Source organism: Salvia splendens, chromosome 14, assembly GCF_004379255.2.
Source record: "Salvia splendens isolate huo1 chromosome 14, SspV2, whole genome shotgun sequence".
In the NCBI taxonomy this organism is placed as follows: Eukaryota; Viridiplantae; Streptophyta; class Magnoliopsida; order Lamiales; family Lamiaceae; genus Salvia; species Salvia splendens.
Window position 1 is genome coordinate 7,812,378 of NC_056045.1, and position 16,269 is coordinate 7,828,646.

Below are 16,269 nucleotides of genomic sequence, written 5' to 3' on the forward strand. Positions count from 1 at the left end.
CACGCAACAAAGGGTTGAGAATTTTAAACTAACTCTAGACCTAGGCAGAAAATGTAAATGCTAGACCTAGGACATGTTAAACTTGTAAATTCAGACTTCGTCAACAAGAAACATAACCACTTCCTAGACAGTGTAAACAACTACCTAATCTAGCTAAACAGAATATGACTGAAAGTGGGGACCATAATTCCAAAAATGGCAAGTACGGAAAGAACTGCAGATTAACAAACTCTGACGCTAGCTCGCAGCAAAATGCATCCTCTCAACCAAATTAAACTTGCAGATGAACAAACAGAGCAAAAAGCGAGATTCGAACAGAATATAGAGATTTGGTCGTCGTTATCTTGCTGCAACTCGGAAACACATCAGATCTGCGTACACTAGACGGAATGAAAGAAAAACACGTAAACTAAGCATGAAAATCAGATCGAAACTACTCATATTCACGTCAGAATACTTGATCCACTCCGGATCCAAGACATCCGAACCCAACAACCAACAAATCCAGCAAATCCAACCAAAATTCCTCCACAATCCAACTCCAATCTCCCAGATCTGACCATTAACCTACAATAACTCAGTAAACAGCTGCGAAACGCATCCAACTCAGACAATTTAAAAACTCCAAAATCTCAATAAGCGAAACGATCAAACCAGAAATCAACACAATCGCCATAACGGAAAATCAAACTTGCATTTAAACCAGAAACTATTCGGTGAAAACAGCGGACCGAGCTTCGAACAACGAAGCTCGGCAGAGTAAGCAAAATGCGGAAAGCGGAAAATAAATTGTTTCTTCGCTCCTAACAAGAGCGGTGTTACACCATATCGGAAGCTAAGATGAAACCCGAACGTGCGAACTGAGATCTCCTCAAAACTAGTATCAAGTGTGTGTGTGGGAAAGTGAACTAAGCAACAGGCTGTGGTGAGGTCTCCCCCGGGAAGATCCCTCCAGCTTGCATGCTTCTGCCTTTTATAGATGCGGACATAGCCCTTGAGTCTTCGTAGAAATCCCTATTCTACCCTTCAACTCTGGAGCTTCCTCCGTCGAGCAATTCTCTTCATAATCGTTCACTAAATCGCCAGTTCCTCGACCTTGTGATTTTTTGGTCTTCTTTCCTGGACCTGGCGAATTCCTTCACACACCTGGCTTAAAACGTGCGTTAGTCCTAGTAAAATCACGAATTAAATCCCTAGACCCATGCATGAAATTAGCCTTATCAATAGCACACACAACCCTTTCACATCCCAAAGCAACACACTATCACACTTCACATTTACATTCAAAACTTTTGAAACGAAAATTTCCTTTACACTTTCACACTTTTCCAAAAATAAAATTCAAAACTTACTTTCAATTTTAGAGTAAAAGTTTTGACTCAAAATCCAAAACATACTTGAACCCCCACTTTGACGTCCATAAAGCATTACTTAAAACATGATTCACATACCAATTAATTCAACATGCATAAACGTATATCGCCATACAAAACTACGTCATATTTCTCATTCACCTCCAGATCTAAATTTTTCCCAAAAGAGAAGAACTAACATGCTTTCGATATATCACTTACACACACATAACACATACTTAGGTCATCATGCCAATTTTCCTCATGTCCCACATACTCATACCATAACAATATCACATTCACACATACAATACGTGTTTAGATTATCTTGACAATCATACTAATATTCCACATAGTCATATCATCACAATTCATCTTTACGCATAACATTCCTTCACATGCGTACACTTGCCCATAACATCATCATCATATCATCATCAATTTCATGCATCGATCTCACATGCTTTCAACAACATTAAAACATACCTCACTTTCTTTGGTTGAGCGTGATGCCTCGGATGTTGAGCCTTCGTGACACCTTTAGTTTAAGGTTTACTATTCTAGACTTAAGGTGAAAGAAGACTCTCGGACCAGAGCGAAAGAACGAAGCTCTGATACCACTCTGTCACGACCGCCCATACTAGGGGTGTTACAAACGAGGCGATCGTGACCAAGGGACAAACATTAAGAATAGCATTTAAGGATAACAGTTCATAAGAAAGACTCAATTAGCTTAAAAGAATAATATTTTAGTTCAAAAATATAGCAGCGGAAATAAGGTTTCAAAGACAGTCAAGGATGACGCCTATGTATGAAGACACAACGCATCCAAATTCCCTATGCCGACTCAACATCCACCGCAACATCCCGCTCAACCTGCACATAAGGAAAGCACATGCAGGGCTGAGTACTTGTTGTACTCAATGGGCTCATGCCGAAAACATTTTAATAAAAACAGTCATGTCATCCATACCAGTGATCTCGAGTTTTATGTGTAGTTAAGAAATATCACGAGAACACAAAAATATTTCAAAGTCTGGCCAGACAATCAATCTCCCCACTTTCTCATCAACCATTCAATCACATTCTCTTTCCATAGTGCGACGAAAGTGTGGCCACACTATTCGCCCACGAGACCGGCCGACTAGCAAGGACGGCTCTCGATCCCACTTGTGTACACAGCCTGATAGGGTTTGCGGCCCTACTCAGACCCGAATTCACTTCATTCATTCATTACATCCATATAGCCTAACGGAGCAAGCTCAGACGAACTAGGCATCAGGCAACAATCTCATAAACAAAACATCATGGCATGACATAACACTTTAAACCACCCTTATTTCTCCATAATCATACTTTTGAAAGCGTAAAAGAGTTTAGTAAAAGAAAGCCCACCTCGTTTACAGTCTTTGCACTCTGCACAATCTGACATGAAAATCGGGTACCACCATGTTGCCTTCGACAACACTTCAAGTGCACGCAGAGTCATTGAGTCATTTGAATGATCACATTCTAGAAATTTGATTTTGCAAGAATAAGTTTTTATCATTAAATGGTCTCTTTTTAGAAATTTGATTTTGCAAGAATCAATTTTTATCATCACAAAGTGCTTGAGACTTGGAAATACTAGCAAACAAGGAATAAAATAGAATGTTGTACTTCGATTGCGGGAGAAAGGGCAAGGTTGGATGCTGCAATTATTTTCGGTGGTATCATCCGAATTGTGTGGATTTTGAAGGCTGCAATTACTTGGTTGGGCACAGTCGGCGTGAAGGTGGGTTTGGAGGAGAGGAAGAAGTTGATTTGCTTCATTTGCTCAATTTTCATTGTTTGTATCATTTTTTGCCATTATAGTGAGGTTTGAGGAAGTGGGTTTGTTAAGTAGATTGCAGTGCGTGAGTTTTGGGGCAAATTTTGATTTGCTTGAATGTAATTTGATTAGGTGTTTCTAAGTGGTAAGTATGAATTTGATGAAGTGTGAAGTTTGTAATGTTGTAGGTTGAATGAAAAATTGAATTTGAAATTTTTTGTTGAATATGAAATAAAAAATAAAAAATGGATGTTTCCGGACATCTACTCTGTCACGTACTCTGGGTTGAAATATGAGTAGGCTCTGCCAGGTACTACATCTGATATTTCTTTTAATACCCGATATGATATTATTTTTTGAATTACATCTGATATTATTATTTGGTAGTCAATTTGATATTATTTGTGTAGTTGATTTAGCCGTATACTACATCTAAAATTATTTAGACAAGATTCATTTGAGTAAAATTTCCAACGAGATCCATTTAAGTACCCACCCAATATAGTACTCCTTACTAGGTACCATCCAGTTTTTTTCTCAATTTGAATATTGAATACCCATTTCATACCCATCGATGAATACCCGTTTCCGTCGTCGTTAATTTCATAGTCAAGTCAAATTTAAAAATCAATTTTTTATTCAAATCACAACATCTGAAACTTGAAACTTCAAAAAATTCATACTTAGAACCATAATCAAAAACAAATTACGTTGATTTGAACACTTCAAATTTTCCCCCAACTTCACGCACTACAATTCTTCACCAAATTTTTTTCCCACACTACAATCTACTTGTGAAAACCTACTTCATCAAACTCACCATAATGGCTACAAACGAAACTAACAACAAAAACCCAGCAAATAACACCAAAATACAATCTTTCACTTTACTTCCACCTTCACAACGATTTTGAGAATCGCTCTTTGCCGGCACATACATTTTTCGTACTCAAATCGGAGCCACCTACAACCATTCCTTCCTCCTCCTCCTCCATCAGCCGAGTTTTTAACGGACAACGAAGACATGAAGACAAGTCTACGTCGCTCGGCGTTGCAGAGGGAAGCAAGAAGAAGAAGAATTACGTCGAGATTTTGCGGAGGGAAGCAGAGGAAGAAGAAGGGAAGTGAGATAGGAAAGAGAATTGTGTTTACCTCATATTTAAAAGAGAGGCAAGAGAGAGAAATGTAAAGTAACAATTAATGACACAGCCTGCACAAATCAAATAATGAGCTAAAACACTCAAAAGTATAATTATTGAAATGACCAAAATGCCCAAACCCTCAAAAGGGTATTTTCAACTCAAAAAAGGGCAGAAGGACCGAATTTGAAATAAACCTTAGTCCAGGGTTGTATGAGGATATTTTTAAAGTCCAGGAACTATGGGCGAGATAAATCCATAGTTCAGGGACTGTTTTTGTAGTTCACTCTATATTTAAATTCAAGAAAGTGACATTGCTGTGGCAGAGGAAATAATATCAGATTCAATATTAAAAAATAATATCGCCTGCAGTGCAAGTAGTTTGAAATAATATCACATTGTAAAAGTGAAATTGTGAATGGACGGAAGTGCCCATCTCACTTCTGGGAGAATTTTCGGGAGAAAAGGATGCAAAAGGACCGCTGATAAAATACACCCTTAGTCCAGGGACTACTGGAGATATTTTTAAAATTCAGGGGCTATTGACGAGATAAACCCATAGTCCAAGGACTGTGTTTGTAGTTCACTCTAAATATAATGATGATACATCTAGAAGCCATCCCTCCAGGATTGAATTTATTGGATGGCTTCGACGATTGCTATGGAATAGATAGTGGTGGAGGATCTGTACATAGCGAAAACGATGATGGTAGCGACAGAGCCACCAAGGGCTAAGGAATAGTATGATGGCTAAGACAACTGAGCGAAGAAGAAGGCAGTGGCTGAATAATAATTTTTAGAGTGAACTACATAAATAGCACCTGATCTTTCACTTTCGCACAAAAATGGTGCCTATCTTTGTTTTATATCAATTTTGGTAACTAAAAATCACATTTTGAGTATATGATACTAATTCACCCCAAAATACCCCATAAAAATCACATTTTCACATTTTCGCCATGTGGGGCGTTTTTGGGTATACACGAAAAGAAAACTTAAAATAATATACTCCCTTCGTCCCATAAAAATATGGGCATGAGTATGTCACGGGAATTAAGATAAAATTGGTAAAGTAAGAGAGATGAGGAGAATGGTATGATAAAGTAAGAGAGATAAGGAGAATGATAGTTAAAGTAGTGTTAGTGAGACCTATATTTTTAAATTGATATCATTTTCCAAAATTGGAATGCACACTTTTTGTGGAACGGACGAAAATGAAAAGTGCACATATTTTTATGGGACGGATGGAGTATATAATTATTATATATATTATTATTATGATGTTATAAAATATTTAATTTATTTTTTTAATATATATTTCAAATTATGACTCATACTTAATTATAGTTATAGTTTTAATTATACTTATTATTATTATTATTATAATATTATTATAATACTAATAACTTATAATTAATAAATAATTATAATGTAATTACTTAAAATATGAATGATATAATATTAAATTATTATAATATTAATAGTAATTATTTTATCTTTTTAATAACTAATTAATATAGTCTTAATAAAATTTAAAATTGCTAATTATATTTATAACTATATAAAATGATTGAATATTTTTAATTATATGTTTTAGTCCTAAAATGATATAAAAAAATTTTAGTTAAAAATATTCAATTTATTTAATTAGGTATTTTGTCCTTAATTTATATTATTAATGTAAATTAGGTGTATACATAAAGTACTAAAAAGGGAAGAAAAGGAAGAAAAAAGAAAGAAAAGGAAATAGAAACTAAGAAGAAAATGGAAAACAAAAATGACAGAAAAAAGAAATCACATGTTTAGTATTATTTAATTGAAATTTCCAAAGATATCATTTATGACTCAAAAATCACATGTTTGATATTTGAGTTATTTTTGCCATGAGGCACCAAAAACAATATAAAACAAAGATCATGTACCATTTTTGTGCGAAAGTGAAAGACAAAAAATTCATTTTTTTAAAAAAAATTCTGAACCAAATTCATAAAATACTCATATATTTAAGACAAAAAATGAGCATTAGTCTTTAATTATGAATTAACATACAAATTTGGTAAAAAATTACTCACTCCGTCCGCCATTAGGAGTTTCATTTGAGTTCGGTACAAGTTTTAAGAAATACTACTATGAAGGAAAGTGGGTGAAAAAAGTAATGGAATGTGAGACCAATTTTTATATATTAATTTTATACTATAATATTAATGAAATAAGTTAGTGGAATGTGAGGTTTACCTACCATTTATAGTAAAAGTGACGGGGATTCCTAATGTCGAACGGAATAAAATGGTAAATTGAGACTTTTAATAACGGACGGAGGGAGTAATTAATTAGCATTGACCATTATTTTCGTTTGATCGAGAATCAAAAATAAAAAAATTAAATGTTTTTGACCAATTTCGTAAAATTACCATATGTTTAGGAACAAAAATTGACAATTATGAGATGCAGTACAATTATGAGATGCTACTACAACATGTGTCAAAGAAAATGGTCACATGTGATGTTAGAGTGAGTACTTAAATGATAACTGAATGTTAGTAATGTTCCAGAGACTACTTGAAGTTGAACTTCGGTTTCTATATATGACTCTTCACTTGCTTTTGGGTTTTCATATTTTGATATCTCTAATAACAGAAGTTTAAATTTTCTGTAATATCAATGTCTTCTCGCATTTCTTCTAATCCACTGTCTGAAACTTCTAATACAGTTTCAAAATTGTATCACTCCAGCAACCACTGAGGTACTTCACATTTCTACTTGTAATAAAACTTAAGAGTTCATCTACAGCTCCCGTTTCTATTGGGAAATCACGAGCAACGATGACAGCTGAAAAAGATAACAAAAATATGTGAAAATACAGAGTCGTCATGCATCATACAACAATGCTCACTCGGGATTTCGAACAAAATTGTGCAGCAATAATTCACAATGTGACAGGCATTGCCATTCATTCTTCCTCACTAAAGATTGACATGATTTCATACAAGGTATTTGATTAGGATTATAGAAATCTGGACAGTCTTGGAATCTAAAAGATTTGCCCTATTCTCAACACAGAGCATATCATGTTATAATGGATACTAATAAGAAGAGCAAGACATATCAGATGAATTCAAACAGTAATAAGTTATGTGCATAACAACAGGAGTTGGCTTCAGATGTGAAGTTTAATAGTAGTATGTACTTCAAAATCATGCGCACATTTAGATGTATGACATTTGAAAGAGGACGTATGTACCTTAGTTCCAGCAACAATGGTGCCATCCAAAGGATGGGCAGCACATGCAGTAACACTTTCAGACAATGGTAAATGTCTGTTTTGCTTAAGGCGGATGCTTGCTTTTTCACCACTTTGCATATCCTCCCTACCAGCAACAACTTCCAGCTTAGAAAAAGTTCATATTCTCTGCTCTTAACCCTTGATAATAGCTTATAAAATGTTTCGTTTTCACAATATAAATACTAGCCTATATTTGTACAGTATCATATTCAGTTTGCCATCAAAATTATGGAATCACCTAAGCTGTATAAGTAAAGAATCAGTGCTATTACAAGTTCTTCGAAATAAACATAGATTTGTTGTACTAAAATGATATTATAGAATTGAATAACAAAATGACACCATTTTTTTATGCAAAATAGAACAAATCAAATAGTTGCTACTTGAGAGGCCTAGAATTTCCGGGCTCATTTAGATCCAACCTAAGCCACCTAGGGCTAAAAGCAGGAAAGCAAAGCCCCCTAAACCCAGAAAACATATTAAGGAATGAGATTTAACAAAGGTTCTTACTTGTAATCCACGTGACAAGGGGACGTAGAATCTGGATAGAAATCCAGAAGATAAAGGCCATCACTGGATAGTGATCCAACTGCATAGATCTGCACATGTCCAAAAAACTATAGCTCAAATTAATGATTACAACTGCTTGAATGATTGATAAGTGATGTCTAAATCTAAATCTTCCATAGAACGATTACATAGTTCCAACATTCTAATACAAAAACTCAATCATATCCTTAAAAAACATTATTAACCAACTACTTAAGGATCCTAAATTAGAATCAAAACATATGTTAGGTCACATATCCTTCTACTTAAAAAGGGCAAGAGTCCAAGGCGTTTTTAACCAATTTTGCTCTGGAACTTTCAGAGATATTGCAGACTGTGTATCCTGAAGTAAAATAATCCAAATGTACTCGTTGCATGACTTACCGAGTTGAAAGGAAGCCAACATGGCTTTCTCAAGTACGAAAGATTGGCGAAATCATTTGGCTCATCCCTAGTCCCTCAAGTTAAGATACATAGACATTAGTGAGGATTTTACGAGTTTCTGTTCGAAGGAAGTCAAATCCAGAGGACTTAGTGTACTCACAGCCATGGAGGTGGAGGGCAATGAATGTGGGTCACTTGAAGCCTGTTGGTGTCCAGGACACCCGACCTAGAAAAGAATTAGTGATAATCATTCTTAGCAAATTGTCAAAGCTTTACATGAAGGATGAAGGATCCCAAAGCAAATGAAATTCTCACAAACACAAACTATTCAAGATTTTTTAGAGAATTTCCATACAATCTAAAACTAGAAATTGCAAGTCTTGTTTTTCCTTCGAAATTCAACATACTGTTTTCTAATTCAAGTAAGTATGTTTGACAAGTGAAAAACAGAAAAGTATCGCTGCGTATTGTAAAAGCAGAATCCACTTGTTTCCAGAATTACCATCCATCATCAAGATGAAATGCTAGTTGGTAAGGGCAAGATGGATTGATGTCAATTGAGTGTATTTCCTTTGGAACAATGCTTGATTGAGCCTGCAGTCACATTAGACATGCAATCAAATTGAGTCAACAATATGGGAAGAAGAATAACTTTATTAAACCTTGAGAATTGAACTCATAAGAAAAATCAACTCATTAATTTTTTTCTTTATTTGTATTGAAACATGGACTGATCTAAAACAACAAAGAGTATGCTGTCTAACATCACTCCTTACATTTACACGGAAATTAGTTATAACAGAGTTGGACAAGATCCATAGTGATGTCTTTAATGGTCAGAAATCACAAATGCAAACAGCCTTTTTTTACACTACCAGGCAAAAAAAGAATCAAGCCTTATCAGTATTTTGTTAAAAAAGTACAAGATGCCACTTCTACACATCCAAACATTATTTAATCAAACTTATCAATTTTTATTTTTGAGGTATTCGTGTTTAGCATAATTGCACGTACTTCAAAAATTTTATCTAGATAGCCTACAGATTAGAACAGGTAAATTTGTACATGTTATAGACTAGAGATTCATATTAACAATCTCCCCCTTCTATCATCAATATCATACCAAAAGAGGATTGGGTATTAACTATAAAGCTTGCTTGCAAAAAAATAACTCTGAATATAAAATTGCATGTTATCTTCGCATTGTTCTAGAGTGAAAAGAAATACTTAAATAATCTAATTTGGTATTAAACAAATTGAGAAAGGATCAGCAAACTTCAGTAGAACAAACTGAGCCTGAACTCAATAAATTCCATCAGTCTCATTACCTTAAGAGGTGATATTTTTGCCAACTCAGGCGCCAACTTCACAGTTATCAAAGGAGAATGATATTCCTGCAAAGTCAGACTCATAACTAAGCAGAGAGGGTAAACATTGGTACAAGAAGTTGTTTAGTTCAAGAAGTTGTTTAGTACAAGAATAGCAAGAAATGTCCCCCTCATCAACCAGTCTGCCATTTGTGTTAGCTAAGTTTGCATTTCTCTTGGTTATAATAAATTGAAATAAATAACTTCTTTGAGCACAATAATTTTGATTTTGGTAGGTCAAGCTGCAATCTAGGTCCTAAACTCAAAATTTCCACAACTCACCTAAATTTTATTCATTTAATACAAACAGTATCAGGCGGAGCTTTTCTATAACTTTTAATTTATATAAACAAGAATTACTAAACAGTTTGGTAAGATAGACAATAATTTCATGTTGACTTTTCTTGTTTTATAATGATAGTCAGGATATTAGTATGACAGGGCATAACATTAATCAACACATATAATTATGTGATTCTCACAAATGTAGATTTAATACTGCATTTAACCATTTCAAATTAGAAAGTCCTATAAGATATATCATATATCATTGGGGGAGAAGACCAAAAGCATTATTACCTCTTTATGGTTTTTGAAAGTGGATAATGACCTCCCTCCACGTAGATCCCAGATAAATATACTTCCCTGCTTGCTAGCTCCAAAAACAATCTACTGATTCAACAGAAAAATGTAAGGCAGATGGCATATCACCATTGAGATGATGAGTGATGAAGAATGTTTCTTATCCATGTTTCAAGCAACAAAACTCAGATAAAATCCACCTCATTATCCCTGCTCAATTTGATGCTATTAAGCAAGCCAGTTGAATTTGTGGTGAGTTCCAAACATGGACGATCACTAACTCTTCTATCCCATATATTAATTACACCACTAGTATCCGAAGCAAGCAACCTGTTAATGATGATTTGGGGACCAAAAGGTATTAAGAAAATGCAAAGCGTGAATAATTAAGAAACCAATTTATTCACAGATCTTACAATAATAACTGGATATTAATGATGTTTAACTTAGAACTCGTACATGAAACCAAAAAAAATTTGCTGGCCCCAAAAAGGTCCCCTAAAGGCTAAAAAATATGGCACACATAAGAATTTTTTTTGGTCCTATATGAGCCACAAAATTAACACTTAATTGGAGACTATACCCATTATATAACAGCCACAAAGCAATTATTATCTACTTAGCAACTAAGTCTGAGGTCATCTACGAGTTGCATACATTTTAATATTTTATAAACAGGGTGGTGTCTAGGAAATATGATCAGACTTAAAATCTCAACCGTTCTCAGATTCTTTTTTATCCCCTATCATTCTTGGTAGTTGGTACTGAAGTTAAATAATCAACAACTTAATTATCAATCATGTCCTCTATTAGACCTAAACTTTTATCATAGAGAGGTGTATGCTCTATAAAATACGTTTCTAAAAAACTTTGACATTTTCATGGTTTTAATTATTCCAATACATATTTACTATAGTGAGATTTCAGTGTTTCTTGCAAACTATACTAGATTGTAATGCATAGAGAAGCGCCTATGATTTTTAAAAACGTGAAATCAAAGTCCAAACAAGATCGACTCTTCATAGACCTCGAATTGTCATCAGATGAAAAGGCAATGTCAGAAAAGCCTTTGTGGACATTTAACCCATGGACAGTGATATTGGGTCTCTTCCTCAGTACCTGCATAAGGAAATACAAGGTAAAGACATTCACTTGCAGAGGCAGGTTATATATCAACATGCAAAAAATTTATATACTACTATTAAAGAATAAAACTTGAAGTATGAAAGAGTTCAAATCTACTCTCAAAACGAAGAAAGAAGAAGTTCAAATCTGTTTATGCTTCATACAGCTGAGGGATACCAAGGCTACACATGTGCTGCACTTCTGGTTTCTCAAGCATATTAGCATAGTATCCTTAAACCCTCGGCTCTATATTTAATATCTTACTATTTATCTTCACATATTATTTAAAACACGTTAGTTCTTTTTTGTAAAATCACTCCTTGTCATGGACAGATGAACTCAACAAGTAACAAATGTATTCATAAGTTTTTTTTTTTAATTTTCTTAATGTGATGGGAAAACTCACAGCTACCACCTGTGGACATGTTCAAGCTCACACCCAATGAAGTTTTATGTTGAACTATTTTTTACAGTAATTCAAATTTTCTGTTTATGCATTTAATGGCAACTTCTATCACGCCTTCCAGGGAGAATAAAATGATTATTTTCCATTCAAAAAATGCTACTATATGGATTTTCACATAATAATGCTGAAACTGATACTTACTTCAACAGGTTCAGATGAGATGTACCCAATATCAAAAATATGAATCTCACTGCTTCTCATTGATGTACACGCAATCTGGTATGGCCAAAATATGATAAAGTAAGAGGGTGAAGAAATAACATAAAAAATTCAGGGGACAATTGAATGAAAAGATAGAACTTGTGCTACTGTACTCATACCTCTCACTACACTAATATTTAGGTTTCTCAAAAAGTTTAAACAACAAAAAAAAGGACAACATGCTTCAAATTTATTGGATTTTCTCAAACAAAAAATTGCATTGCTTATTTGACCAATGGAGATATGATATATGAAATAGAGAGAAAATGAAAAACAGAGTCAAAGAAAAGGTGTCTTCTCGAGACAAAACTTCACAAGAGAATGGAATGAAGAATCATTCAATGATTCAACAACTGCTAACCACAAAATAACAAGAATGTGGATTTTGCATCACTTCAGTAAGGAGGTAGGTATCGGCAAGGGTTCATATAATATGATACGGGAAATTATCAAGGAAATAGGTTTAAACTTGAAAGTTCACAACTAACAAGAAGGACAAAAAGAATATTCAGAACTACCTTTCCCATTGCAGAATGAAGAATTTTTTTTTACCTCATCTTGATTAGCAAGGTTCCACTTAACAACATCAATTTGTTGAGATGTAGAAATGTGCAGCAACTGCTTATCTTCATCTTCTTTCGAATCTGAAGGATGTATAAGACAAAAAGAACAAACAAAACAGAACAGCTCAATAAGGGATGTCTGTAGTTTATGTGGTTCAAAAAGGTACAAAACCAAACCGTATACCAAAAAGCAAGAGCTTACTAAAAGGGAATTACAATAATAAATATGAGTACTCTACAACAAACAGTCAAGTTCTTCTACAACATTCTACACTCATAAATAAAAAGCATCGCACAATTGCATTCCTAGTTGCCAATTATAGGAAGTTGCAACTTAGAACAACTCAAGTTTTACCGGCCTTCATTTCATGGCTAACATGATCCTTTCTGCTTGGTGTAAAAAACTAAAAAAAAATGTGAATTTTCCTTGAAGCTAAAAAAATCTAACATTTTTGCAACATAGTGATTTTGTTTGAGATCAAAGATGGAAAATTCTCAATTATCATCCTGATTGTGATAGTTTGCTCGAGAATAGAGGCCAAGGTACATAAAGCCATTAAGTATTTTTGTCCCCGGATATGTGTTATTCTATTGGTAGTATTTTCTATGTGCTCAGGCTGGTGCAACTCATACCTCATAGTTATTTATTAGAACCTAGAAGATGTGAGAAGTTACGTAGATTCACCCGTGATCATAACTAATTAAAAGAAGAAGTCAAAACCATTGGGCACCAAGTGGTCAGCAAAACTTTGAATAAAGACATTCACATACATAAATCTGACTAATAGGACTTTTACCTGGACTACGAATATTGTCAAAGTCATGAACAGTTAAGCAACCTGATTTTGTTACTGATGCCAAGTACACACCCTGACATAACATGGAAGCATTATTGATTAGTCCAATAATGGTAATAGAAAAACAACAAAATCTTCCATATAAACATAAACATTGGCACACTGTGCAATTTTATGCTTCAAAGCATCCACTTGCTACTGTGAGACAAGAATCCATCATGCAGAATAGAAGAGTGAAGTTAGCTCTGGAATCAAGCCCTTCACTGCTTCTTAAGCTTAACTCTGGAACAATAGAGTTTCATTTACATGTTCCAATAGAAGGATATATCATTAGATAAAAGTGGCATTGTCATGTAAAGTTGCTGCTAAAACCTAAAAGAGCATGCCAGCCAACATCAATGGTCGTGGCATGAGCGAACAATACAACTAACTAATTTATCCAGCAATTTTGTTTGGCTCGAGACCACGAAACTTCGCTTATGGAAAAAATTGACACTGTTAGTTGACAAGTCATATTGCAGTCAATGGAATGTTTTCCCGTTATGAAGTAGTATGACATTATATTTCTCTATGTTTAGTTACAATAAATGTTAAAAGCCTGTGAAACTGAAGCTTATTATCTTCTAAGTCAATAACAGAGAGATCATAGTTTATATGAAAAATACTATTTCATCATTCAGTAAGTTATTAATCAACAAACAAGCATCCCAAGCTCACCTTTGAGTCAAATTCAACTGATGAAATACCTTGCCTGAAAATGAATAAATAAATAAATAAAGTATATAGATTAACTAAAAACATATTTTCAGATGTTACAGGTAAGGAGAAGTCTTTATTTTTGCACGTCGACCTTGAACTCGAGTAATCTCCCAATCTGGCGTTCATAAACCAACAAACCTGTCCATTACAGATATCCATGGTCAATGTAACTTCATTTTTTACAATCATATCGAAACAAGACATAAAAATTAGTAAATGAGTTGAGAGAAATTCATACGTGGGTCTGGCAAGGCTCCCCATAGACATGATAATAATGAGGAAATGCTCCTTTCTTTTTTGTAATTGCCCCATCAATTGTTCACCCCCAAAAAAACGAGTTAATTCGAGCAGGTGCAACTGTATTAAAATTTGGGGGAAAAATAAGAAGCAGCAATAACCTTAGAATACGAATCAATTATAAGAGTAGAGATATAATGGCGATAATTGGGATCCGCTCTTCCGTTTAATTCCACGAGACTTCTCTTCCATGGGCACCTGAATTCCACCCACGGCTTCACGAATTAAAATTAAAATACCAGTAACAGTAATAGAAGAGATATTAAATGAGGTTGATGATCAATTTTGTTTGAGAAGGATTTACCGTTTCACCGACTTGGTTTTGTCGAAAAGCGTAGTTGCTGCAGGGTCTAAGAATTTCTCCATGAAATTGAGCACACAAGGTTTGATCTCTATTCTCTACCGACTGCTGTGACTCAGAAATTACTTTTCCCATTTCCCGCCCAAATTTGCTGTGCAGATTAGTGTTGGCTAATTTTCTATTTAACCTGTCGTTATTTAATTCTTTATAATTAAATAGTGTCCATGTATTTATTATATTGGTGTCCCAATTTCAACAATAACAGGAACTCTATCCCATAATAAAAGTCCTATTTTGTCATTTTAATCCGTCATACAATAAGAATCATATTTCATTTAGACCATAATTGGTAAGTAAACCTCATATTTCACCAACTTATTTCACTCATATTTTATTATAAAACTAATATATATAATTATAACTCATATTCCACTAACTTATTTTATCTACTTTTCTTTAAATTTCTTAAGAATTTGTGCCATAACTAAATAGGACTTCTATTGGACGAAGATAGTATTTCACAACAGGGACGGACCTAGTGCAGGCCAAGCCGCCGCTCCAGCGGGGGCTTGGCCGGCGCTGGACCAGTACCCAGTCATCGCTGCCCCAGAAATATTAGTGTGTGTCTGTGTCTCACTGTATGTGACTGTGTATATGGACGAGGAAGAAGAAAAAGAAAAGAGGAGAGGCGAATGGAAACATGTAGAACTTGCAAAAGTTAAACTACTTGGCAAAGGAGATCTATAGGCTACTCCATCCTATAACTAGGAGTCAAACAATTTTTTCTAACTAGAGTAGGAGTACTATTTTTTTTATAAATCCATTTACATTGCTGCTTATTGTTTACTTCAAAAATTCAACTAACAACAAATATACAAATATTTATTATAGTATCATGATTATAATTTATAATTTATTAGTATAAAATTTTATTGGCGATTTAACATAATTTTAGTAGATAAATAAAAGTAATAATGCTAAAAAATGCATTCTAAAAATTTATTTTTGTTTACCATCCAAATTAAATTTAAATATAATTTCCAATTTCCAATTTTCAGTTAAATATATGTGTTAATTTTTCAATTATTACATTACGAATTATTTAGGTACAGCCTAATTAAGACTTGATTTTATCTGTGCGATTTAGAATTGCATATTAAGAATTTCATTAGTGATTTACTATGAAATAGAATTTGCTTTCTTTATCTTGGAATTAGATAGCTATAAATTTGACCAAACTTTTGTGACTTTTTTTTTTGCTATTTGTTCTATTATTTATATGAATTTGAGAATG

At 34.0% G+C, this 16,269-nt stretch overlaps 1 protein-coding gene across 2 annotated transcripts; it reads right to left on the bottom strand.

Moving 5' to 3' along the window:
• Positions 1-6,778: 6,778 nt before the first annotated feature.
• LOC121764810 lies at positions 6,779-15,128 on the bottom strand. 2 transcript variants are annotated; one of them, XM_042160837.1, is made up of 18 exons: positions 14,979-15,128; positions 14,776-14,872; positions 14,616-14,669; positions 14,469-14,515; positions 14,336-14,369; positions 13,619-13,691; positions 12,811-12,902; positions 12,199-12,273; positions 11,494-11,585; positions 10,667-10,796; positions 10,464-10,553; positions 9,846-9,911; positions 9,020-9,111; positions 8,678-8,743; positions 8,518-8,584; positions 8,095-8,183; positions 7,543-7,669; positions 6,779-7,130 (listed from the first exon to the last, which is right to left on the bottom strand). In XM_042160837.1, exons 1-18 carry the CDS (start codon positions 15,038-15,040, stop codon positions 7,101-7,103), a joined length of 1,383 nt encoding a protein of 460 aa, XP_042016771.1. In that variant the 5' UTR covers positions 15,041-15,128; the 3' UTR covers positions 6,779-7,100. The 2 variants fall into 2 exon arrangements, with proteins under 2 accessions (XP_042016771.1, XP_042016770.1); XM_042160836.1 differs by having other exon boundaries at positions 14,336-14,515.
• Positions 15,129-16,269: the final 1,141 nt, after the last annotated feature.